The sequence below is a fragment of the Dermochelys coriacea genome, chromosome 27 (genome assembly GCF_009764565.3).
Source record: "Dermochelys coriacea isolate rDerCor1 chromosome 27, rDerCor1.pri.v4, whole genome shotgun sequence".
Classification (NCBI taxonomy): Eukaryota; Metazoa; Chordata; order Testudines; family Dermochelyidae; genus Dermochelys; species Dermochelys coriacea.
In genome coordinates, this window is record NC_050094.1 from 2,481,136 (window position 1) to 2,505,294 (window position 24,159).

Consider the following 24,159-nt stretch of genomic DNA (forward strand, 5'->3'; position numbering starts at 1 on the left):
GTACCTTGGAGGGGTTGCAGGTTCAATTCCTAGGGACCTAAATGCCCTACTAGCATTCCTACTAAATGCCCATGGTGCATTGGAGTCTGTTTTTTTAATAACGTGTATAGCTCCATAGGAGTGCACAGAGCTCCCCAGGACAGGTCAGGTCAGAGTCCCTGCCTCACAGATCTTACACTCTGCATAGGGGGAAGGGGGAAATACGAATATCCAGGCATGCAGGGGCTAGTGTACATATCACAGAGGTCGTGGTGCTTTTGGGTGGCAGAGCACTTTCCATTCACATCTTTCCTCTTGGCTTTCCTTTACAGACGAAAGTTCACTAAAAAGGCCCCGACCAGCAGTTCCCAGCGGAGCTTTGTGGAGTTTGTCCTAGAACCCCTGTACAAGATCCTGGCTCAGGTACATGCTTGCTTTCCCCTTCCCTTTGACGTGAGTGCAGTGCCAAGTGATTGAAGCCTGTAGTATCTGTCACTGAGAATTTAAAGACTGAACACTAGATGGTGCTACACATGAAATCTGTCTGCTGTCCTGTTAGGAAAATTCCATAATCACAAATGTTTGTGTCTGAGGGGCAGCCCTTTCTCTTCCAGCACCTGTTCTGCTCCTCATTCCAAATACGCCCTCCGTTCGTGGTGCTCTCCTCAGCAGGACCTGCACTAGGTGCATTGGATCTGGGATGTGTCCCAGTGGCCACCAAGTACTAACTTTAAATTACCCAACCAGTTTCATAGCAGAAACTAAACTGATCTGAACCCAGCTCTCCCAGGGTAAAAGGCCAGATGTTAGCCTGCAGGCCCCCCAGTCCTTTCACACTAGTGTCCTGTCCCATTGCCATTTGAATGGCTCGGATCTACCATTGTTTGCACACGGGAGTCAATGGCAGTGAATCTCTCAGTAACTGTGACGGTCGCGGTGCCATCCCACAGGTGGTTGGTGATGTGGACACCACCCTCCCACGCACTCTGGATGAGCTGGGCATCCACCTGACCAAAGAGGAGCTGAAGCTAAACATTCGACCCCTGCTAAGGCTTGTCTGCAAGAAGTTCTTTGGGGAGTTCACAGGTAAGTCCTTTTTCTCCCCTGCCCTCACTGCTGGACTCCTGTAGCTGTGCAGTGCTCTCGCCAGCACTCTGGGTGGGTAGCTGGATGCCCCGGCTGCCAGTTTACCCTGCTGTGGGCAGAGCATTAGGGCTCCGTTTTCAGTGGTGATGTCCCCATGTTGCAGGTTCCCTCACTTCTTAGCTGGTGCTGGTGGTGCCCATTGCTACACGAGTCGGGCTGCTTATTTCGGTGCCTACATTTGGATTTAGAGACAAATTGTAGGTTCCTGGCTTTTAACGGTCTTGGCCTTTGCACCTAAACTCAGTTGACCGAGTTGGAGGAAGTGAGACTTAGGTGTCCAGAAGCTCTGGTTTAGTTTCCAGGCCGTACATTGTACATGACATTGATTTGCACTGGGCTCAATATGCCAGTAAGTCCCTGAAAATAATTCATTTGCACACACATGCCCTCAACTCTGCCTTTAGCATGTTCTTCTGAAAGGCTGCCCCTGAATGCCCCAATGTGCAATGTAAAACCAGTAGGCTGGCATCCTATGGAGATTCACTGATCCTTCGCCAGCAGCACAGTGTCGTCTGTTGGCAGTTCCAGTATAAGATGTCCACTCCCAAGTGAGTTATCACCTAGGACTGTAGACTGACTTGTCCTCCGGGTTAAAGATGTCGTGTTTTATTCAAGCCCGCTCAACTGCTCAAAGCTGTACTCTGGATTCCTCCACTTAGCAACATTCTCATGAAGCTCTGCTCTCCTAGGCTTTGTGGATATGTGTGTGCAGCACATTCCCTCCCCAAAGGTGGGAGCCAAGACCAAAATCGAGCACACCTACACTGGCGGCGTCGACTCAGATCTGGGGGAGGCCATGAGCGAGTGTGACCCTGATGTAAGGACCCCTTTCACTTACCATTACCTCTCCAAAAGCAGCATGGGGTAGCAGAGAAGTCCTCCTTTCCTGGGGTCACCAAGGCAGCCTCCTCCTAGAGAGGCATCCAGCAGCATTTCACAATCTCTTATCTGCTACTGAAGCGAATCTCTCTGCTCTGAGAAATTCAGCAGCCTGCCAGGGCAGCCGTAAAGAGAGGGGGTTATTGGAGAATGTGCAGGGAAAGGCAGAGATCAGGACTGAACTTCCCAACAGTTGAGAACTGCACTGTGATGGCTGGATGTTTGGGGCCTTTTGTGGACAATTATTTTGCCATTTTAGATGAAGGTAGATCTCTGCATGAAAGTCTGACCTGAAAAATTGGTTTGAGCTAGCCTGAGCAGAGTATCTGCCTTTACAGTGTCCTTTGTACTAAAGGGATCACTTCTTTAAATGCAGCTTCCTCTGGGGTGGCACTCGGCAGCTGTTTAACAGTCCCACCAATGCTAGACAGCAGCTTAGGAAGTGAAGAATTGACCTGTAAATAGTAGATCATCACCTTTAAACCGCTGAGAAAGAGAATGCCTTGGCCCATTTAAGGTCTGTGTAACTGTCGAAAATTATCAGAAGGGTAGCCATGTTAGTCTGGATCTGTAAAAGTGGCAAAGAGTCCTGTAGCACCTTATAGACTAACAGACGTATTGGAGCATAAGCTTTCGTGGGTGAATACCCACTTTGTTGGATGCATGTGACGAAGTGAGTATTCACCCACGAAAGCTTATGCTCCAAAACGTCTGTTAGTCTATAAGGTGCCACAGGACTCTTTGCTGCTTTTAGCAAAAATTAATTACCCAAGCAGATTTACCAGTGCAAACTGTCAAGGGACCTGGACACGACCTGGGTTTTGTGTCTCATCTGAAATATGGGACCTCCAGCAGCACAGAATTTCTAGCACTGGGTCTTAGGCTAAAGAGTGACTTGGCAGTTCAGCAATGGCATTCTTCTCTCCAAGCCCCCTTTCTAAAGTGGTCCATCCAGGTAGAGGCCTGGCCCAAACTTCTCAGTTTGCAATGTCTGGGATCGTATTGTGAGGTAGCACAGCTACAGGCTTACGTGGTGGTGTTTACATGAGGAAAGCAGCAATTTGCCTCTGTATTCATTTGAGAAATGCACTTAACCATGCTCTTTCCAGGAGTCTGGCCAATGGGGAGGGAATTCCAGGCAGAGGAAGAAAATTGAGGACCCGAAAACTGTTCCTTGTGGATTTTCAGACAGAGTTCCTGATAATCCCACATGGGTCTAATATCTGCTTTGTGAGTTTGTTTTGGGAGTGACTTACTTTGATTTCTTTTTTGGGGGGAAGGGTCCACTAATGTGTCACACCACGAAAATGTACAGCACAGACGATGGGGTTCAGTTCCACGCCTTTGGCAGGGTGCTGAGTGGGACCATCCATGCAGGGCAGCCTGTGAAGGTACTGGGAGAAAATTACACATTGGAGGATGAAGAGGATTCCCAGATCTGCACTGTGGGACGGCTCTGGATCTCAGTGGCAAGGTACCAGGGTATCAGTGAAGAGGACAAACCTCGGCAGTCTGGGAGAGGAGTCCCCACTCATTGCTGCTGTTCTTGATGCTGCAATGTGAGGGAGAAAAGCTCAGGGCTTTGGAGGCGGGGAGGGGTGCATTTAGTGTGGTGAAAAGTACCAGAGTGACAGACTGGATTGAGGCTACATTGAGTTTACGAAATTGAGCCAAAATACCCATTGAGCCCCAAAGATCTTGCAATGGGAGAGGATAAGTGACATTCAAAGGGTGCAGAGAAGGATATGATCAGTACAGCTATAGATGTGTTTGCATTCTCTTTTACCATTATCCGATAGACCAGTGGGTCCCAAACTTTTTACTAAGTGACCTCCAACTGAATGCTACCATCGTCACAGATATTCGCCTTCCACTCCAGCATCACAACACTAATCCTGGCCAAGTGCAGAGGGGCGGCTCTGGTGGGGTGCAGGAGGGCTGGAGACTGAGCATGTAGGGTGGTCCTATCTTGTAGGGCTGGGCCCAGCATTGGTCACCGCATCGCTCAGGTTTGAAGGGCTGGCCAAACCTGAGTGGTGCTGCGACCCCCCCCCCCCCCATACACCACGTTGTGACACCTGAAGCAGGGAGTCAGGCCCAGCCCCCTGCAGGACAGGAGCTGCCACCACAAGGTGAGTGTGAGGCACGCTCACTCTCCAGCCCTTCCCATCCCCTCCTGGCCAGGAGAAGTATATGTTTGCCTAGGTTAATCAGCCCTAGACATAACCACCCATCTAGAACCTTGTTGGAGCCCTATCAGCATTGTCTGCATGCTTGGAGTTGCAGCAGAAGAGAGGTTTGCAGAAGAAGAGGGCAGCCAATCTCCTGTTCAGCACAGGGGCATTGTTCCACAGGGAACAGGCAGCATGGAAGAAGGTGCAGACATATTTGTCTGAGAACCAGGGGGTGAGAGGGCAGATGAACAGAGAAGGACAGCATGGGGACAGCGGTGACTAATGGGTGTGCTATCCCATTCTGTACCTCAGATACCATATAGAGGTGAACCGGGTCCCTGCTGGCAACTGGATCCTAATAGAGGGGGTGGACCAGCCCATTGTGAAGACTGCAACCATCACAGAGCCTAGAGGCAATGAGGAGGTACTGTGCGTGACTCAGCATCCTTCCCAGTAGGGGAGTGTGAGGGAGTCTGCTGACTGTCTAGGATGGTCAGGTTGGGGGCAGTGATTTCCTCCAACCAGAATGTTACTTTCTCCCATGAGCAAGGCAGCCCCGTTGTGGATTACCAGTTTTCAGAGTGCCAGGCTGTGCCTGTCAATACAATAAAACCCACTATGAATGCAGGTGGCCTCCTACTAGCCTGCACTTGGTCCATGGTGCTGTCCCAGCAATGACAGGGGCATGTACTGTGGCTGACTTCAGGCTCCAAGGGATGGTCGTCCTACAAAGCAGAGATTTCCCTTGTCACCCGAATCTTACTGATGGTTCTGATTTGGTTTCAGGCTCAGATCTTCCGTCCCTTGAAGTTCAACACCACGTCTGTCATCAAAATAGCCGTGGAGCCAGTCAACCCTTCAGAGCTCCCTAAAATGCTGGATGGCCTGCGGAAAGTTAACAAGAGTTACCCATCGCTCACCACCAAGGTGTGTGTGGCTGTGGCGAGGCTGATCCAGGTGCCCCCGGTTAGGCTGCTCCCAGGCCCTGCCCTGTTCTTTGGGCCCCCTTGTGCTGTCTTCATTTAACGCTTTAAATGGTCAAAACCAATCCATTTTTGGCTTTGCCGTTCTCTTCCCTGAAACTCACTTGCTATTAGTCTGCATGGAATAGCTGACCTTGATCCCTCCAAGGGGTGAACCCTACGTCATTCCCTAGAGCATCTTTTGCTGCAGGGGGCTAGGCCAGATGAAGGTACAAGTTTCCCACAGAGCCTGTATCTCCAGCAAGAAGAGGCTGGAAGCAGAGTAACTGTGTGCTCCCTCACAGCCAAACAGTTCTGCAGCACATCCTGCAGTGTCCCTTGGTGGGAACCTAGGGCTGGGGCTGCTCTTCCTTCTCAGCAAGCCAGGAGCTGGGTCCACTTGCCTTGTTGATTAGACTCAGGAGCCGGGACCTTTCCCTCTAGGTTCTCTGACTGTAATAAGTTTACCTTGGCCTTGTGGACAAAGCTGGAAGGGGCTAGGTCAGAAGGAATGCGGTGCTGTAGCTTGGGCCATCTGTTTCAGGTGGAAGAATCTGGGGAGCATGTGATCCTGGGGACGGGGGAGCTGTACCTGGACTGTGTGATGCATGACTTACGGAAGATGTATTCAGAGATTGATATCAAGGTGAGAAAGCAAAATGAACCTTTCCTGTGGTCATTACTGGGGGTACATAAAACAGGACTTCCTCTCCCTTGGGAATGTGGCAATCAGCTGCTGCCCCCAGCCTATTGTTCCAGAGGGTCTCATGACTGCAGCTCCTGAGGTGTAGAGAGACTGCTGTCTGCTGAGACAGAGCGCGGTGCTATTCCTACCTCTGCCACTGACTTGCTGCGTGACCTTGGACGAGCCACTTACCTTCTGTAGGCTTCACTTTATCCCTCTGTGAAACATGCTTACATACCTCGCAGGACGGGTGAGATTTGGGATGTCTGAGATCCTCAGATGACAGGCACTAGAGAAGAGCAAAGAATTGTTATTCCCTTTCCGGAGTTTCAGGGACATGGGGAGAAGTTGCCCTTTATTTCTTAATTTCAAAGAAAGCAAATACATCCCTCCAGACAGCCAGGGCCCTGTGCGTCCCTTGGCACAGAATCATGCCTCAGAATCTCAGCTTCATGTTTTTAAAATTGAGCTTCTAGCCCTTATGGCTGCAAAGATAACTTTGAAAACCTGAACGGAGTGTAACCAATGCAGGTCTGACTGCAGAGAGCCTCAGTGGCTGGCTCAGAGAGGAGTGAACAGCCTGGATCCTGTCATCTCCACGGTTCCTGAGTTTTGCTGTTTGGTGTTTTTCCAAGATGCCATAGAATCCAGCATTTTTGCTGCAGAAGTTACTGTTTCGCCAGATGCAGGCACCCGGCGTTTTGTTTCCTGCCGAGACCTACTGTAGCTCTCGAACTTCTGTTCCGCGGAGCTGGGCAGCAGGGAGTGGGAGCTGCAGAGCCAGAAGTGTAGGCTGGGTAGTTATGCTACCTGTGGAACAGCCAAGGCCTGAGAACTGACATGAACCACCGAAGCTCACTACAAGCTCCCCTTTCCTCTGACATACATGGGGGAAAGGCCATTCTGAGCCAGGCTGCCCAGATGGCACCATGACAACTGAGACCCACAGAGCTGGGCTGCCTGGAGAACACAGAGAAAAAATCCATTGTCAGAAATAGCCATTGCTGTAAACAATCCCCACTGCATAGTAGGTCACTGAGCACTTTCAGCCCTGAGGCCCAGTTGGGGGCAGGTGTTTAGGGAGAGGAGGGGAGAAGTGGGAATGAAGAGTATTTCATGGAGCTGCAGTACGTTCACATTAGGGATGTTTGCTGAAGAATTCGGTCCCATGGTGCTGCAGAGTGCATGGGGCTCAGAGTATAACCTAGGGAGCCAGTCTCCTGGATCCAGGTGCCTTAAAGGGACACTGTCAAGTTGAAATCCAGTCAATTTCAAACCCTGAGAACTGTTTTCAGAGCTACCCCTGCCCAGAGCCCCTTGTGGCCTCACGATCACACTTCCTTGGTTTTTAAATGTTTTTCTCTCCCTTGCTGCTGTGAAAGACCCACAACTGTCCAGGGCAGCCTAACTAGCTGAGACGAGTGGGGATGCTGACTCAACACCCAGTGCTGCCAGTTGCCCAAAGGAAATACTGAACAAAACAGGCACCTGATTTTTCTCTCGTTGCTTTTGATTATAGTGATCTCAGGCATTGCTGGTAACAATGGGAGATTTAGAAGGTTTCAGACAGTCCCTGTGTAAAGTGTGTTTGTGAAGTTGAAAGGTTCAAAGAAAAGGCACAAACTGCTGCTGTTGTTTGTTTTTAAAGGTTGCTGATCCGGTTGTGACGTTCTGTGAGACTGTTGTGGAAACTTCCTCCCTGAAGTGTTTTGCTGAGACCCCCAATAAGAAGTAAGGCTTAATGACCCGACAGAGCAACTCTGAAATGGTATCCCCATGGGAGACAGTGGGAACCCCTTCCCCTGGACTGAAGCCAGTCTCTGTTGTGGTTAGGAGGATGAGGGAAGGGGCACATTATACCACACCAGCACTTTCCTCTGCAGCACCTGGCACTGGCAGCTGTTGGAGGTAGGGTACTGGGCTAGATGGACCTTGCATGTGATCAGGTCTGGCAACCCCTCTTTCCAGCCCTCTGTAGTGTACAAGAGGGCACAGTCCTACACCGACCTCAGGAAGGGACCTAACAGGAGTTTCTGTGAACTGGAATTTCTGTTTTGATATGTGCTTCCCACTGTCCAGGGCTCATTCTAATCAAATTCCACTGCACATCATCATCTGCAAATCTTCTGACTGCTGAGCTCCAGGTTCTGCCATTCCCATGTTAGAACTCTGGGTCTCCTGGTTTTCCAAGAGCTGTGAGCGAGTCAGTCCTGGAAATATAAACAGGCAGTAAACTGACACATGTGTGGCTAGCTTTATCTCCCTAGCCATGTTCCAGACGTTATACTGTGCATGCAGCTGTTGTAAAAACACAGTGGTTTCCCACAGAACAAAAGGGGAAAAGTATTTTTCCACTGTAACTTTCTCTGGGTTCCTCATCCCCTTTCACTTCAGTCTGTTGCTGCTAACTGTGTAGCTTGCCCTCTGGGAAAGCTCCCATCTCTGCGACTAGCTGATTGGCATCGTCTCTCTCTGCACAGGAACAAGATCACAATGATTGCTGAGCCACTGGAGAAGGGACTCGCGGAGGACATTGAGAATGAGGTGGTCCAGATCACCTGGAACAGGTCTGGCTAATTTGGAGAGCAGAGGCTTTGTGGGTGTGTGTAGAAGAACTGGAGGGAAATGTACGGCTCTGGAAGTCGCACAACATCAGTGTATAGCCCTGAGGAAGAGGAACCTAATAGGGACGGTGTCTTTAAATGTGCTACCCTGCCAGTCCATGAGCAGCCCTAGTACGGCCCGTGGGTCACCCTGAGGCTAAAGCTATGTCACACTACAAACCTAAGTCAACCTATATTAGGTCAACTTACATCCACTGCAGTAATTGCTGTGGTGGCACGTGCCACGCTATCCTCCTTGGGTGGAGGATAGTGGTGCGTGGCCTCACCAGGAGCGCTTCCACCAACCTAAAAGGGGCAGTCTGGGGAGCTGAGAGTCCGGTCTCTTAGCTCTGCTAGCAGCTCCCTGCCAGGAGCCTGGCTGCCCCACAGACTCCCAGACTCCTGCTGGCTACCCCCTCTCCCCGCCCTCCGTTCCCCTCAGGGAGTGGGGAAAGCTACCCACTCTTGTTCCCCACCAGGAGCAGGGGCTTCACACCTCACCCCCCCCCCATTCCCCACTGGATATGAAGGAAGCCACCCAGGGCTTCTCCCCTACCTGTTCCCCACTGGGAGCAGGAGTTAAACGGTCGAGGCTTCTTCACCCCCTCCAGGAGCTGGGAGAAGCTTGCCCGGGGCTCCTCCCCACTGGACAGTGGGGTCCAGCTGCCCTGGCTTCTTGGCCCCGCCCCCTGCTGTAATCTGGGCAGCCTTGTCAATTTCAGGGCTCACCCAGCTTGAAATTGACAAGGCTACCAGGCTCCATGCAGGGAGTGGGCAGGGGGCTGCCCCTGACTTCTCACCCAGGCTCCCAGCTAGGACTGGGGTCCAAAGCTGACCCGGCTCTTAGCAAGGAGCAGGGTCCAGCCTCCCATCTCTCCAGGGGAGTGGGGGCTTTCTTGTCAATATCACAGCTCAATGAAATTGACAAGACCGCCAATGTAAGGGGCACAGTGTCTACAATGCATCCGATGAAGTGAGCTGTAGCTCACGAAAGCTTATGCTCTAATAAATGTGTTAGTCTCTAAGGTGCCACAAGTCCTCCTTTTCTTTTTGCGAATACAGACTAACACGGCTGCTACTCTGAAACGTGTCTACACAAACACTGTGTCGCCTTAACTACACCAACATAAGCCTTTGCCTCTCATGGAGGTAGAGTTATGATGTCGGTGTAGTAGAGCACTTACATCGGTGGGAGGAAGGCTGCAGCTGCCTTACGTCGACCTAACTGTGTAATGTAGACCCGCCCTAAGAGCAGGAGGAGCTATGAGCCTGCTTTGTGCCTGCATGTCTCTACTCAGTGAGTCAGGATCTGGGCTGTCTAACGTTTTCCCTGTCTGTTCCCTTCCCATCAGGAAGAAGCTGGGCGAGTTCTTTCAGACCAAGTATGACTGGGATTTGTTGGCTGCCCGCTCCATCTGGGCCTTTGGGCCAGACGCTACTGGCCCAAACATTCTAGTAGATGACACGCTGCCCTCGGAGGTGAGGAACTGCAGCCCTGAGGAAAGAAGTTAGATGTGAGGAGCACAGTCACACTGCAGTGACTTGGGGCAACTTTGTCTACCCTGCAGTGTTCAGCGGCGACATGTTTTCCCCAGGCCTTGGCAGGAGGGGTCTGGAGCTGTAATTTTGCAAGAGTGCTGTCTTACTGGTTAGAACAGCGGGCTAACAGGGCATCTATGGGCTAGTCCCAGCTTTGTCACTGACTTGCCTTGACTTTGGGCCCAGCCACTTGTGGCTTAAGTGCCCTATGATCCAGAGTTGCTTAGCTCCCGCATATGTCAAGCCACTTTGATTTATGGATCAAGTTGCCAAATTTTGAAATGTTGACTCTGAGCTCTTTGCCTTATTGTTACCCCTCTGTCAAAGGAAGAGACTATCTGCATCATGATTGGAATGCCCTTAGAAGTGCAAAGCAATGCTGCTACTCTAAGAATTCACTCTTGAGAATGGTCCCTCTCTTTCCCTTGCTGCGGCTGGATGCAGCAGCACTGATTTGTAATGTGTCTGTTTCTGTGTAGGTGGATAAGGCCCTGCTGGGCTCTGTGAAGGACAGCATCGTACAGGGGTTCCAGTGGGGCACAAGGGAAGGGCCCCTCTGTGATGAGTGTAAGTAAGATAACTTGGGGCAGATGCAAATAATAAAACAAGAAGAATTAATTCTCCTCCCCTTTGGCAGCCAAATTATCTGTCTATGATATGCCCCAGGGCAAAAGGTCTTCTCTGGTTTAACCACCAGGTGTGTTGCTGTCCAAACAGGACTCGCTGGGTGAGCTCTGTGGTCTGTTATACAGAGTGTTGGACTAGATGTCTAACAATGCAGAAAAGGCAGAAGTATTCAATAAATATTTCTGTTTTGTGTTTGGGGAAAAATCAGATGTCATATGCTGCTGAAATACTTTCCATTCCAACAGTAAGGAGGATGTTAAACAGCAGCTACTAGAGCTAGACATTTTTAAATCAGCAGATCCAGAGAACTTGCCTCCAAAAGTTTTAAAAGAGCTGGCCAAGGAGAAGGTTAAGGGATGACTTGATCACAGTCTATAAGTAAGGCTATGTTTTAGTCACGGGTATTTTAGTAAAAGTCATGGACAGGTCACTGGCAGTAAACAAAAATTCACAGCCCATGACTTGTACTATATACCCCTGACTAAATCTTGGGGAGGGGGGTGGCCCAGGGAGGTACCACGGGTGCTCGGGGGGAGGGGAGTGGGAGTGGCATGTGGCCTGGGACCCACGTTGGTGCTGGGTGGCGGGGCTGGCAGGCTCCCTACCCTGCTCCGCGCCTTCCCGAAAATGACAACATTCCTAGGCAGAAGCGCAGCCATGCGGCTCTGCACACTGCCTCCTCCCCGAGCACCAGCTCTGCAGCTCCCATTGACCAGGAATTGCGGCCAATGGGAATTGCAGGGGCAGTGCCTGCAGGCGGAGGCAGCGCGCAGAGCCCCCTGGCCATGCCTCCCCTAGGAGCGGAGGGATTACGCTGCTTCCGGGGAACTGCCCTGAGGTAAGCACCGTCCAGAACTCTAATCGCCTCGTGCGCCCCAGCCCTGAGCCCCCCACCTAAACTCCTGTGGCTGCTGGGGGTGGGACAGCGATGGCCACTGCAGATGTCACGGAAAGACACAGAAACTGTGACCTCCGTGACAAACTTGCAGCCTTATCTATTAGTACCTACATGGGGAACAAAACTTTGAAGAGTCCATTATCAGTCCATCAGACAAAGGTGTAACAAGTTCCAATGGCTAGAAGTTAAAGGTAGTCAAATTTACACTAGAAATAATGGATTCTTCATCACTGGATACTTTTAAACCAAGATTGGCTGTTTTCCTAAAACATGCGCTCTAGTTCAAACAGGAATTAAGGCCGAGATGTTCTGTGGCCTGTATTACACAGAAAGTCAGACTAGATGATCACAGTGGTCCCTTCTGGCCTTTCCCCTGTTCCTGTGAAACCAAGCTCTGTGTCTGCGCTGGGCGTGATGATCCCTGAGTATGTGCGGTTTGGGCTGGTCTTTGCGGAAGGGTTAGCCTTCCACTCTTAATGGGACTTCCTCCAGCCACGGCATCAGTCGCTCCCTACTCTCTTCCTTCCCACGCTCAGTGATCCGCAATGTGAAGTTTAAGATCCTGGACGCTGTGATTGCTCAAGAGCCGCTGCACCGGGGAGGAGGGCAGATTATCCCAACTGCAAGGAGGGTTGTGTACTCCGCCTTCCTCATGGTAAGGCCTGTGCTGGGCAGGGTGAGGCCAGGGCCTAACACAGCTTCTGTCTCCTTCAGGGGCAGTGTGGAACTGTGGGGTTTGTGTGGGTGGTAAGTACCGTGGAGGTGCGTGGTGAATTCCTGCCCTGAGACATTTTCAGCCTAAATCAACTCATCATCAATTAGTCTTCCCAGTCCCCAGAGAAGGAGGCAGGCGCAGCGATAACAGTGTCATGCCTGTGCTACAGAGTAAACCCAGTCTGTTTGGAAACCTGCGAGAATCTGCTCCATCTCCAGGTCCATTACTGTGTTTGGCCTGCTGAGACCAGGAGGGAGCAGCCTGGATGCTTTGAGCCAAGACGAGAGATCCTCCCTCTGTGGATTTGCTCTGGGATGGTCGTAGAACAAACCAGACGTCTGCAGCAGCTCCACAAGGTTCTGTTTATCTGCTGCAAGGCATTCAGCAGGTCAGGAGCCTGGCCAGCGGGGTCAGGATCCCTCCTCTAGTAACTCTTGGTCCTTCCTGTATGTGCCCACAGTGCTGTCCGTCTCCAGTTCACACATGTGTGCTGCCTCCTGGCCTATAGGAACACCTGGGGCCTGGGCTCGGTCTGTGCCTGGCATCTTATTTCCCATTCCTTTTCCCAGGCCACTCCTCGGCTGATGGAACCGTACTACTTTGTGGAGGTCCAGGCCCCTGCTGATTGTGTGTCTGCAGTGTACACTGTGCTGGCCCGGCGGAGGTAAGCTGTAGGGAGACCATGGCTCCGTGGGATGCCGTCGTGGGTGTGTTTGCAAAGTGGCGACTCTGCCCAAAGTGATGTCCCCTTGGGATTGCAGGCCACGTGAGGAAATCAGAGCTGCAATATGTGCAGTCATGATGTTCATTTTCCAGTGGCATTGCATGAAACCTTCTCTGGCAGATCTCAACTGCTCCCCAATGCAGGGGCGAGTGTGTTTCGGGGAGCCCCCACTTCAGCCATAGGGGGTGCTCGAGATCCGATTCAGTCCGTTGTGTATGTGGTTCTCTCCTGCAGTGCTCACAATGGTGGGGTGAACAGAGGTAATGTCAATGGGATGTTTTAACAGATGATGCCTAAAAGGAAGATGTGGGAGGGTTAATTCTTTGTGACTTTTCACCAGAGGTCATGTGACTCAGGACGCTCCAATCCCAGGCTCCCCGCTTTACACCATCAAAGCCTTTATCCCAGCCATTGATTCGTTTGGGTTTGAGACTGACTTGAGGACTCACACGCAGGGACAAGCTTTCTCTCTGTCCGTCTTCCACCATTGGCAGGTGAGTGTCTCCACCGTCTGAGCCGTGGGGGGGGGCATTTTGTGTTCAAGGCCTGTGCCCCACCAGCCTCGCTGTGTACCACGAGCAAAGGGCATGGATGATTTCAGGCCCTCGGGGGTCGGGAGGAGCCTCTGCTCCCTTCCCGTTTGTATGTTAGCTGTAAATTTACTGCTGCTAGCCAGATGACCAGTCCCATAGTGCAGCTTCCCCCTGGATGAGGTGGTCTGGATGGGCTCCCTTTCACTGCTGCTTAATGGGCACTAATGGGTCTTTCATTGGTGACACAGGAAGCTGCCTCAGTGGCACTCCCAGCCCTTCAACTCAGGGAGCAAGAAACCATGGCCAGGAACTGGGATCCAGGTTTCTGCAGTGCAGGGCACTAGCCCTTGAGCCCACAGGCTCTGCCTCAGCCGTTAACTATTAAAGAACTTGTTTCAGTGCCTCTGTACTCTGTGAAAGTGCCGGCTGAGCTGTGGGCCTCAGACCGTACTGGCATGGTAGAGATGCCTAAAACACTGGGGCTGCAAGTCCCCCCTCGGCAGGAGCAGGCAATAGTTCCCTACTAATGGGCACCTGAGACATTAGACTACTAGGCTGGACTGTAATTCCTTGGCTTGGAAATTCCCATTAGAATGAACCCTGAGCCAGCACCTCCATTCAAGTGGGAGCTGCCAGCAGGCGGCCGTATCTCTGCGATGATGAGTAAATTCCTCATGCATGGCATGCACGTTACAGAAGGTCCTGGGGCCTAGGCTCAGGATCTGGCCTCCACGCTTGTGAGACGGGTTACACACCTTGGGTTTCAGAAAACAAAACCCTTCCTGGTTTTGACTGAATCATAGAATCCTAGAATATCAGGGTTGGAAGGGACATCAGGAGGTGTCTAGTCCAACCCCCTGCTCAAAGCAGGACCAACCCCAACTAAATCAGCAACAAGTCGGCTCATGTATACCTTCCTAAAGCTGATTGTGACGCTTTGGAACCAATACGCAGCTTAGTGCATTCTGCAAACACCTCTTCTCCACTGGCTGTCACCGTGGCAGTGCTCAAACCGAAAGAGGTAGAATATAGCCAAGATTAACCCGTCAGGGACTGTTGGTGGCAATAACTGAGCGAGCCTGCAGCTGTGTAGCTATGATACCCATAGGCACAGTTAGTGATGCTGTGGAAGATTAAATTGCCTAGCCCCACACGGGGAACAGGCAGACTGGCTGTCAGCGGCAGTGACGGCAGTCACCAGGACTCGGATTTACTAGGCTTTCGCCCAGTTTGCTCTAGTTGAGGGTTGCTCCCAGGATCCTTCCGGGGCTCTTCTCTCCCATGCTGACTTCCTGGCCCGTGTTTCAGATCGTGCCTGGAGACCCCTTGGACAAGAGTATTGTCATCCGGCCCTTGGAGCCCCAGCCAGCACCTCACCTGGCCAGAGAGTTCATGATCAAGACCAGGCGCAGAAAGGTAAGGCCAGCAGCAGCCTCGCCCACTCTGCTGACTCTTCTCCCCTATCTGCACAGTTCACAGGGCCCAACTTGCCCCTTGCACCACAGCTGTGCTTTGGACTCAGTATGCTGCCCTATGCACAGAGCCATCCCTTGCACTGCTGCTGGAATGGCTGCGCTGTTTCCCAGGGTCTTTCAGCAGGGCTTTGAACGCATCAGGGTGGGCTGCTCGGATCTCTGGGAGCTCTGCTGGCTCTTACCTCTCCAGTTCACGCTGCTGCTTCTCCTTCCGCAGGGCTTGAGCGAGGACGTGAGCATCAGCAAGTTCTTCGACGACCCTATGTTGCTGGAGCTAGCCAAGCAGGATGTTGTTCTGAACTACCCCATGTGACCGTGTTGCCGCAGAGGCTAACCAGAGACTGCTCCAGTGTCTGCCGGCCCAGCTCTTTCCCCCTCCTCCTCATCGTCCTGCAAACGTCTCCTCCCTTGCAGTCTGGCTGCCCTGGTACTGCATGTGCTAAGGCCTCAGAAGTAGCCTTACCCATGAGCTTACAGGCTGTGTGTGTTCAGTTCCTCCCTAGGCCAGGAGTCTGCACTCAAGACCGACACAATATGGACATGGCTGATATCACTCTTGGTCCCCTGCACCGTCACTTCCATTGCTGTGTACAAGTGAATTTTGTAGCCGCGTGTGGCAGTTCCAGGCCCAAAGGGGTTAATCCACACCCCTGTTCCCCCAGTGAACATGGTGTTAGGGTTACCAGGGACAAACTGAAGTTTTGTGCAGGGGTTTCGTGCTGGGTTCAGCCGTCCGCCTGTGCCTCTGATAAAGCTGGGAGCTGCCACCAAGCTCCTGCAGCCAGTGACGTGCGTAGGCTTCCTGGGGGGGAGACAGAGCCTTTCCTGGGGTGCCCAGGAAGGGGGATGGCCTGTGTCTGGGGGGTTGTTAGTGACCTTGCAGGGAACGGGTGGCGGGAGTCTGGACCTCCTGACAGTCTGGATTGTTATTTCTATTTTGTACGAGTTTATTTTTGAGCTTTGTAAAGACTGAATAAAACCCCTCTCCCCTGGCATGTGTCTCTGTCCCGGGGGTCCCATTGCCCAGAGGGAGAGATGCTTGGCTCAGAGCCCACATCGTGACCCCTGGAGCCAGTAGCCAGCACAGAAGCAAGGACCCTCTGACCGTTGCTTCTCTACTGTGAGCTGCAGCCATCCTCTGGTCCATCTGCCTCTTGGGGGAGGTGTGTGCTGGGTTCAGCAGTTTTCAGTGCAGCCCCCATGTGGATTCTCCAACAAGCAGGATGCGCTAGTGTGAATCACCCCTGCTGCGTGGCCGGGTCACTGCTCCCATCTCTGCAGCTTGTGGCTCACGGGCTGGGGGATCACCGGTACGCTGGCTTGGTGCTGCCTGAGCTTTAAGCCTCTCTCAGCAGCCCTGTGGCTGTTGCCTCATACGTACTGTGCAGTGCCTGTGCTCTCGTGTTTGCCTTCCAACGTAGCTCTGCAAATCAAAATGTCCCCTTCCCCCAGATCACACTCCACTCTCCCGCTTCCAGCCAGCCCGCACTCTCTCCGGGCTAGCCAGCAGTGGCACAGTAATGGTCCCATCTCCTGTCAGTCTCTGAAGAGGCCACTCCCTGAATGGCCCATGGTGGACACTGACCGTTTCCCCTCAGCCCTAGTGCTGCCCCCTCTAGGTCAGTGTTGGGAAGCCGGCACTGCCCCTGCCCAGGCCGTACCTCTTCTCCGCATACCCTGGGACCTTTGCTCGGGGCTGCCTCTGTTCACCCTCCAGCTTGCTGGGTTTGGTCTCGTGGAGCAAACACTGTGCTGGTCCCTGATCTCTTTCCAGCTCCATGTGACTGCCGGGCTGCCCCTAGCCATGGCCCCTCCAGAGTCCCATCCTCATCCCTGTCTGCAGCTCCCAGGGCTTTCTGGAGCCAGCCGGAGCTGAGCACCTGCTTTATTCACTCATGTGGGTCTTGCTGGCCTGAGCTGAGGCAAGGTGGAAAGTCCTAGGGATGTCAGGCCTCTGGCGGCAGCAATGAGCTCCTGTCCTCTGGGCAGGCACCTGTGCACTGTGCCAGGCTGTGAACATGGCCCTTGGCCCTATGCTGGCTGGGAGAGCAGGGCTGCCTAACAGAGCAGGTCTTTGTCTTACGGCTACCTGGGGCTGGACGAGGGGGCTCGGCTCCAAGGAGACCAGTTTGGCCTGGGTTCAGTGCATGTTGGTAACAAGCCTGTGGGGGCCCAGAGCCCTGTTCTCTCTCCATGGAGATCTCTGTCGCATGGCTTGGCTCTGGCCCAGGACCCTGCCACGCACCTCTCCCAGCCCTGCAGCAGTCCTTTGTTGGCACAGCTCCGCCCCAGACCACAAGCGGGCCAAAGGAGAGGAGATGGGGTGGTTACCCCGTTTCAGAGCTGGGGGAACTGCCAGTGCCAGGTTTACAATGGCGCCATGGAGCCGGGCCCATGCTCAGAAGGGGCCCTAGCCTGCTCTGCTTGCCCTGTGCTCTGAGACCCGGCCAGTCTACCTGCCACACCCCACCCCACCCACCACTTGCTCCTCTTCATCCCCTGGCCCCACCCGCTGGCTTTTCTCTGACCCAGCCAGACCCCAGTGCACCTCCAGCTCCAGACAGCCTCTGCTTCCCACCACCCATGGGGCCCCACCTGTCTCCCTGGAGCTGAGCCACCTGCGACTGGTGCAGAAGCCTGGCCAGTCTCAGCCAGTTGGGTGGGGGGAGGGCTTGACTGGGCCCCTCCAGACAAGTGGGCCCTGAGGGAGCCTGGCCAGGGCAGGCCCTGGCCTGGCTGATTGCACCACTCCCGAGGGGCTGGAGCAATTCCCCGCCCCAGGACCAGCCCTGGCTGCGCTGCTGGCTCAGCCCGGCAAACGGTCACCTCCCGGCAGGGCCGGGGAGTGTGGCCGGGAGGCAGGGTGTGGGGGAGGAGGTGTCTGGGGGGCAGTGGGTGCTGGGCTGTGAGGGGGTGGGGAAGAGCTGTGGGTGCTGGGACGCTAGGGAGTGGGGTTCTGTGGGGGGTGCTGGGCAGTTGTGGGGCTGTGGGCAGGGGGGTACTTGGCAGGGGTAGTGGTGTGCAGGGTGCTGTGCACTTGTGGCAGGATCGGGGGAGCGCTGGCCATAGGGAATTGAAGAGCTGTTCCAGTGTTGGGTGTGGGGGGCTGTGTGGCGCGGCATGGACCCACCCCCAAGGGGAAGGGACATGCTGGCAGCACAGGGCCGGGCAGGCCACTGTGCCTCTGGCAACTGCCGGTTTGTAAATAGTGCCCTGCACTGGGCTGGGTGGAGCGTGGCCATCCCTGCCATGCTATGCCCCTGGCCAGCCCCTCGCTCCAGGGACTGACCCCACTGCACCATGCTCCATTGCCCCCATGGGGGCCCACAAAAGGTTAATCCGGCTCTGGGAACTGCAGCTTGGAGACACTAGTGCCAGGCCACCCAGGTGCAGAGCAGGGCATGGAGTGCAGGCCCTGGCCTTCGCCACACAGGCACCGTTCATCCATCATGCAGCCGTCTGAGCCCTCGCACCCTGCCACGCGCTCTCCCTCCGAGCTGGGAATAGAACCCAGGCGTCCTGCCCCCCAGAGCCCTGCACTTCCTGCCTGCCTTCCTGACCAGCTCAGAAAGTGCTGCCTGCACCTCCCCTGCACCAGCTCCAAGTGTGTTCCAAGAATTGGGCTGAGCCTCCCTTTGCCTGTAACTTTATAAACTGCAAAAGTAGGATTTGTTCCATACACAACCGCAGCCCCAGGGAGCGCGGGGCTGCAGGGACCTAGGTTCCCCAAAGGGAAGGTTGCTGCGCTGTGGCCTGCAGATGCTGCAGCTTCCGCTTGTCTATTTCCGGGCCCTGTCCGCGGCCGGTTTCAGCAGATAGTCTTTGTACACAGCGTAGGTTGTTCCTGCAAGAGAGACAGTGACATCAGCGCAGGCCCGAAAGGGAAAGGGACAGTGGCACCAGGAATGTGCCAGATAAATAACTTGTATTTCTAGAGCGTTGTCTGCCCTGGAGCTCTGGTTTCAGAGTAGCAGCCGTGTTAGTCTGTATTCGCAAAAAGAAAAGGAGGACTTGTGGCACCTTAGAGACTAACAAATTTATTTGAGCATAAGCTTTCGTGAGCTACAGCTCAATGCATCCGATGAAGTGATCTGTAGCTCACGAAAGCTTATGCTCAAATAAATTTGTTAGTCTCTAAGATGCCACAAGTCCTCCTTTTCTTTCTGGAGCTCTGGGGATCCCTTCACCCACTCCCGAGGAGCAGACAGCCTAACCCGTGGGGGCAACTGGGAACAGAAGCTTGTAAAGTGCGAACCGCGAGGGCACTTAGCTACCAATGCAGCTACCCCCGGGCTGCGGGCGATTCGCCTTCGCTCAGGTGTCTCTAAAACCTGCTTGAGTTCAGCTGCCCCCAGTTGGCCTCGCTGCAGGCAGCGCTGGCTGAAACGCTCCGGCTGGGGCCATGCAGGAGGGCAGGCTGGATGGGCACAACGCTCCCTTCCAGCCCCCAAATCAAATTGCCCAAGTCTCGCTGCAAGGGCTGGCAGTATAAATGAGAGTCAGGCCCAGCGAACTGCTGCAGGATCGCAGAGCTGGAGTCTGGCCAGGGGGCAGGGCCTTAGCATCAGGAGAGCTTTTCCAAGCGGCTGTGGCCTCGGCCCTGCGTCTGGGCTGACACACTCGCCTGCTGGAAGCTGCTAACTGCGCGGTCCAGAGAGCTCACTGGGGCCCATCGGCTTTCCGCACCACTTTCCTCGCCCGGCTGATGTTCCCCCGCTGCCTGGCCCCCCTGCCCGCTGGCCCCTCCACACATCTTGGCAGAGAGGGGCTGTGTTGTCTCAAGCTGTGGCTCGGCACTTGGTGGGAAAGGGGAGGAAGGCAGGTTTCTCCAGCAGGGTGGAGGAAAGGAGACGCCGCTTGCAGACGCAGCCCCATTACTGTATGGGTGATTCAGGTGCACAAGGTGATATTCAGCAGCCGCCCTGGGTGTGGACAAAGCTTCTCCCTTTGTACTTGAGGGCAGGGACCTTGGACTTCATGGCCCAATTCTGTGTGTGACAAAGGAGTCCCTTCGATCTGGCACCAACCCCTCCGATTGAGTGACCCCCCCTTCCTCTGCGTGACTCAGGCCGTGGCCCCAAGGAGAGGTGGCCAGTGCCAACGCACCATCCAGCTGCTGCAGAATCCACCACCCTGGCGGGGGTTTCGGTGCCTAGCAGAATGCAGCCCCCGTCTGTGGTCCCAGCTTGCCTAAACTACAGCCCATGTACATCTTGGCCCCAGCATACCCCAGCCCTCACTTACCCAGCGTGATGGCTCCAACCACACAGGCTTGGGCAGCCATGCGGGTGTGGATCAGGTGCACAGACACCTTCATCTTTCCTCTGGCCTTCAGTCTGTAGAGGCCATAAGCGACCACAAGGGCAAAGCCCCCAATGCCTGTGGGAGAGCACATGGCAGCTGGGTCACTGGGAGGCTCTCCGGGGCACACAGCAGGCATTGCGGAGGCTGATGCTGTGACGTGAGCTGCTGGCCAAGGGCCTCCCTGGTACTTTTGGTTTGTTTTATTCTTCCTGGCTTCTGTGCTACCCTGCTCCCGTCGGCAGCCCCTGCCCGTAGCACCGTCCGTGCTGTGGTTCCCCCTGCGGGGGCCGGTCAGCACACAGGCCCGGTAGTTACTAGCTTTTCCCCTCCCTTGGGCTCGGAGGATGGGTCCATTTCACATGCCAGCCAGCGCTCTGCACCCAGCGATTGTGGGAAGCCAGGAGCTGCCCTGGCTCGGCTGGGGAAGGGCTTTTCACACCTCTCGTGGCCACACAGCTTGTGGGGCAGGTGCTATAAAAGCTCCCGCAGCTCAGATCTGACCTGCCACAGCTCTGCTATTCCAGTCCTGCCACCCCCGTCCATCCCCACCCAGTCTCCAGGAGCAGCTCCTGAGGCCATCCTCTCACTGGGTCCCAGGGCACACTGCCCTCCCAGCAGCACCCCTTCGCCCCCACTCACCAACAGGCACGAACGGGGCCGCATCCGCCTTCTGCAGGAGCTTGGTGGAGACGGTGCCTTCACGCTCAGGGACCCACTGGCTTTCATCCATAACCATCCTGCCCCTGCAGCCAAACAGGCTCCATGAGCCAGCTTTCCAAACCCAGCAGTCAGTGACTCCCCTCCTCCAGTGTCCCCTTTGCCCCCACCCTACCCCATAGAGCTGTACCCTGGGGTCTGCCTGGTGCCCCCAGCCAGGGCTTTGCACTAGCACAATTTCCTCGTGCTTCCTAGTGTCTTACCACAGGAACAACCCACGCCCCCTCCGTCTCCCCACTTTACAGCTGGGGCCTGGAGAGGGGCGGATGTCTGTCACCCATGGTCACAGAGCAAGTCGGTGGCAAGGCCAGGGGCAGAACCCAGGAATCCTGCCTCCCTGGGGCCTGTCCAGGGGCTGCCCAGCTAAGGCATGTGAATGGCTGGGCCACTGCTAGCCACTTGTTCCCCCTGGGGCAGGGGGAGGTTCCTAGAGCAGAACCCACTCGGTCTGTGCTGTGTCCTGCTGCCCCCAGCAATGGGCTCGTGAGGCTGAGATGCCAGCGGGGCTCCGGTGCCTCACTCCTGCGTCGCTCCGTTGGGCTCCGGGCGTTGTGGACAGGTGCAACTGGGTCTGCAGTGCAGGGGACATGGCATTCGCACCAGCCAGCCCAAGGCCAGGCTGTGCCTGGGGCCTGTCTGGTGCCAGCACCAACCTGAGGCCACTGTCAGCCCCCGAGACAGACCCTGAGCCAGCGGGACAATTCCCAGGTAACCGGGATGCTGGTCATGTGCCACAAGCCAGGGATAAGCTGTAGCTACAGTCAGTGACGGGCCTGTGAGCATGACACCATGAAGGGCCATGTTTGTCCTAAAGCAGGGCAGTCTGAGTTCACGGTGGGGAGCAAGCGTCAGGGTCCCAGTGTGCAGTAAAATACCTGTAGCTGGTACATCCTGTGAGGGGGTGAGGTCCTGACGTCCCTCTGCTAGAGAACCCGCCTCCCTCTATACAGGAGCCGCCATCCCCTGGTCCATGCCCAGGTGCGCAGGGGATGGGGCTGGAGCAGATTTCCTGCTGCTAATGCTCAGCAGCTCTGCAGCCGTTACCTGCCCAGGGCCGCTGGGCACCAGTACGGCATGGTCAGGCTTCCCAGTGATGGATATTTCCAAACCCCTCATCCCTGGGCTGCTTCCCCAGCGCCAACAGCTCTGCCAAGTGGCCGAGAAAGCTGCAGGCTCAACCCAGCCGAGAGCCGAGCGAAGCGCCGTGACCTGAGACACTGAACCTCCCTCCTTGCACAAGCAGGCAGGGCACCGAGCCTCTGGCAAGGCTGCTGGCTCCTGGGCGCTGTCCAGCACTCACCGGGTCCCATCCAAAGGACCCAGAGCCATGTGCCAGGGGTCTGCTGGCACTTACCTGCTCTCAGTGTTGCCGGGCTAGGTCTGCAGGCTGCCCGGGCTGGATCTCCTCTCCCCGTCCACACCAGGGACATTTCCCAGCCCCTCACGTTAGGGTTACAGCAAAGTCACCGGCTGGGGAGGGGGAGAGAGCAGAGAGGGGGCTGGTAACTTGGCACCAGTTCCAGGGACCTTAACCCTTTGTCTGCTGGACTCCAGCTCCTCTCCCAGAGGAAAGGGTCTCCGGTGAAATCAAGACCGCACCCACTGGCTGAGCACCCAGGCCTCCGGCTTTGCCCAGGATTCCCTGAGCCATGAGAAACAGACGGGAAAAGTCCCAGCTCCATCAGCACCTCAGGGTGTCCACCAGCCTCCTGTCCCTCCCTGTCTCCCAGCCACCCCCCGCAGTCGTAGCTCACAGCCCCCAGACTCCCCACCCCCACCCCAGGATGGGCTCTGCCTTCCTCCTGCTAACAAGCCTTTGAGCTCTCTGCCCTGCCTTTGCTGCCAGCCCCGTTAACCACGGGGCTCCCATCCCTTGGGCCCCCTTACACGGCCCCAAGCCTCTGCCCTCTGCCCCCCATGGGTAGGCAGTGACACTGGCCGTGCCCGGCCCCTCATGCCCGAGGGATGGGGGAAGTGGTGGGACTAGAAGATCCCCTAGGGGCAGGTGGTGCTGGGCAGTGGCAGGATGGTGGCAGGAATTACACAGCCCCACACACTAACATTAGTACAGAGGGAAGAGCCCAGCCCCCCCCAACCCCCACGAGGAAGGCCGGGTTGTCTGCTTAGGAGAGAAAGCAGGGGCTGGGAGTCAGGACTCCTGGGTTCTGCACCAGGTCTGGCACTGATTCATTGGGCAAGTCATTTCCCCTCCTGGGGCCTCAGTTTGAACATGTGTAAACCGAGGACACTAATATCTGCCGACATGGGGGCTGTGCGGCCAAGTGACCAGTCACCGGTAAAGTGCTTGGAGATCCTCTTGTGGGCGGTGTCACCGACATGCCCATGGCATTGTTTGATGTTGCCCACTGGCCATGTCCCAGTGAGCCTGGGGAAGAGGGTTCAGCACTGGTGCTTTGTGAAAATCAGAGACTTCGGCCGGGAGGCAGGGCCTCCGAATCACCATGTTCTCTGCTGGATTTAGACCAGTCTAGGGAACATCACCATCAAGCATTGCCTGCGTGCTGCTCCCGCACAGCCATTCTGCAGCAAACGATGTATGGGCTCTGTATGAAATCCATGGCAGAGGCTTTCCAGGGCTTCTCTTCCAGGTTAGCAGAGGCTTTAGCCATAAAAGCATCTTTTCTTTCCAAGGGCTTTACAGATTTGGCATAGACCTTCCATCACCCTATGGAGCTGATAAATGGAAGGCTGCTGCAGAGAGTGATCCATGCCTGGTCTGTCCAGCTGCATCATTAATGTGGAGAATAGCTGTCTTGGATGATCATGAAGTGTTAAGGTAATCTCCGATAAACCAGGTCTCAAGCCATTAATTTGAAGCGAAAGCCGATATATATAAAAAACCAAAACAATAGATACCAAATGGAAAAAGGGGGCAGTTGATAGCAATGAATATAAATTAGAAGCTAGGAATGACAGAAAATTGATAAGAGAAACACACACAAAAGGACACAAGGAGGCATTTATGGCCAGGACAGTTAAGGACGATAAGAAGAGAGGTTTTTAAGTATATTAGGAACCAAAGGAATCCTAGAAATGGTATTGGTCCATTACTAAATAGAAATGGTAGCATTGCAGACAAAGCAGAAGTGTTTAATAAATATTCCTCGTCTGTATTTGGGAAAAAGACAGATGATCTAGGTATATCATAAGATGATGAAGAAATACTTTCCATTCCAAC

At 54.6% G+C, this 24,159-nt stretch overlaps 2 protein-coding genes across 3 annotated transcripts in view; one reads left to right on the top strand and one right to left on the bottom strand.

Moving 5' to 3' along the window:
* The window catches only part of EFTUD2 (elongation factor Tu GTP binding domain containing 2), a 36,798-nt gene extending 20,866 nt beyond the window's left edge, over positions 1-15,932 (top strand). For both annotated transcript variants that reach the window (XM_038385264.2, XM_043503537.1), the window contains exons 13-28: positions 312-402; positions 930-1,065; positions 1,815-1,942; positions 3,285-3,478; positions 4,491-4,602; positions 4,965-5,105; positions 5,685-5,786; positions 7,474-7,556; positions 8,306-8,392; positions 9,781-9,907; positions 10,447-10,534; positions 12,029-12,147; positions 12,777-12,871; positions 13,272-13,425; positions 14,773-14,880; positions 15,157-15,932. In XM_038385264.2, the coding sequence (XP_038241192.1) occupies positions 312-402; positions 930-1,065; positions 1,815-1,942; positions 3,285-3,478; positions 4,491-4,602; positions 4,965-5,105; positions 5,685-5,786; positions 7,474-7,556; positions 8,306-8,392; positions 9,781-9,907; positions 10,447-10,534; positions 12,029-12,147; positions 12,777-12,871; positions 13,272-13,425; positions 14,773-14,880; positions 15,157-15,252 (1,861 nt within the window). In that variant the 3' untranslated portion in view covers positions 15,253-15,932. The remainder of the gene's footprint in view (positions 1-311; positions 403-929; positions 1,066-1,814; positions 1,943-3,284; positions 3,479-4,490; positions 4,603-4,964; positions 5,106-5,684; positions 5,787-7,473; positions 7,557-8,305; positions 8,393-9,780; positions 9,908-10,446; positions 10,535-12,028; positions 12,148-12,776; positions 12,872-13,271; positions 13,426-14,772; positions 14,881-15,156) is intronic.
* Positions 15,933-18,569: 2,637 nt separating this feature from the next.
* HIGD1B (HIG1 hypoxia inducible domain family member 1B) lies at positions 18,570-22,449 on the bottom strand. The gene is made up of 4 exons (XM_038385724.2): positions 22,315-22,449; positions 20,883-20,986; positions 20,184-20,318; positions 18,570-18,783 (listed from the first exon to the last, which is right to left on the bottom strand). Exons 2-4 carry the CDS (start codon positions 20,977-20,979, stop codon positions 18,719-18,721), a joined length of 297 nt encoding a protein of 98 aa, XP_038241652.1. The 5' UTR covers positions 20,980-20,986; positions 22,315-22,449; the 3' UTR covers positions 18,570-18,718.
* Positions 22,450-24,159: the final 1,710 nt, after the last annotated feature.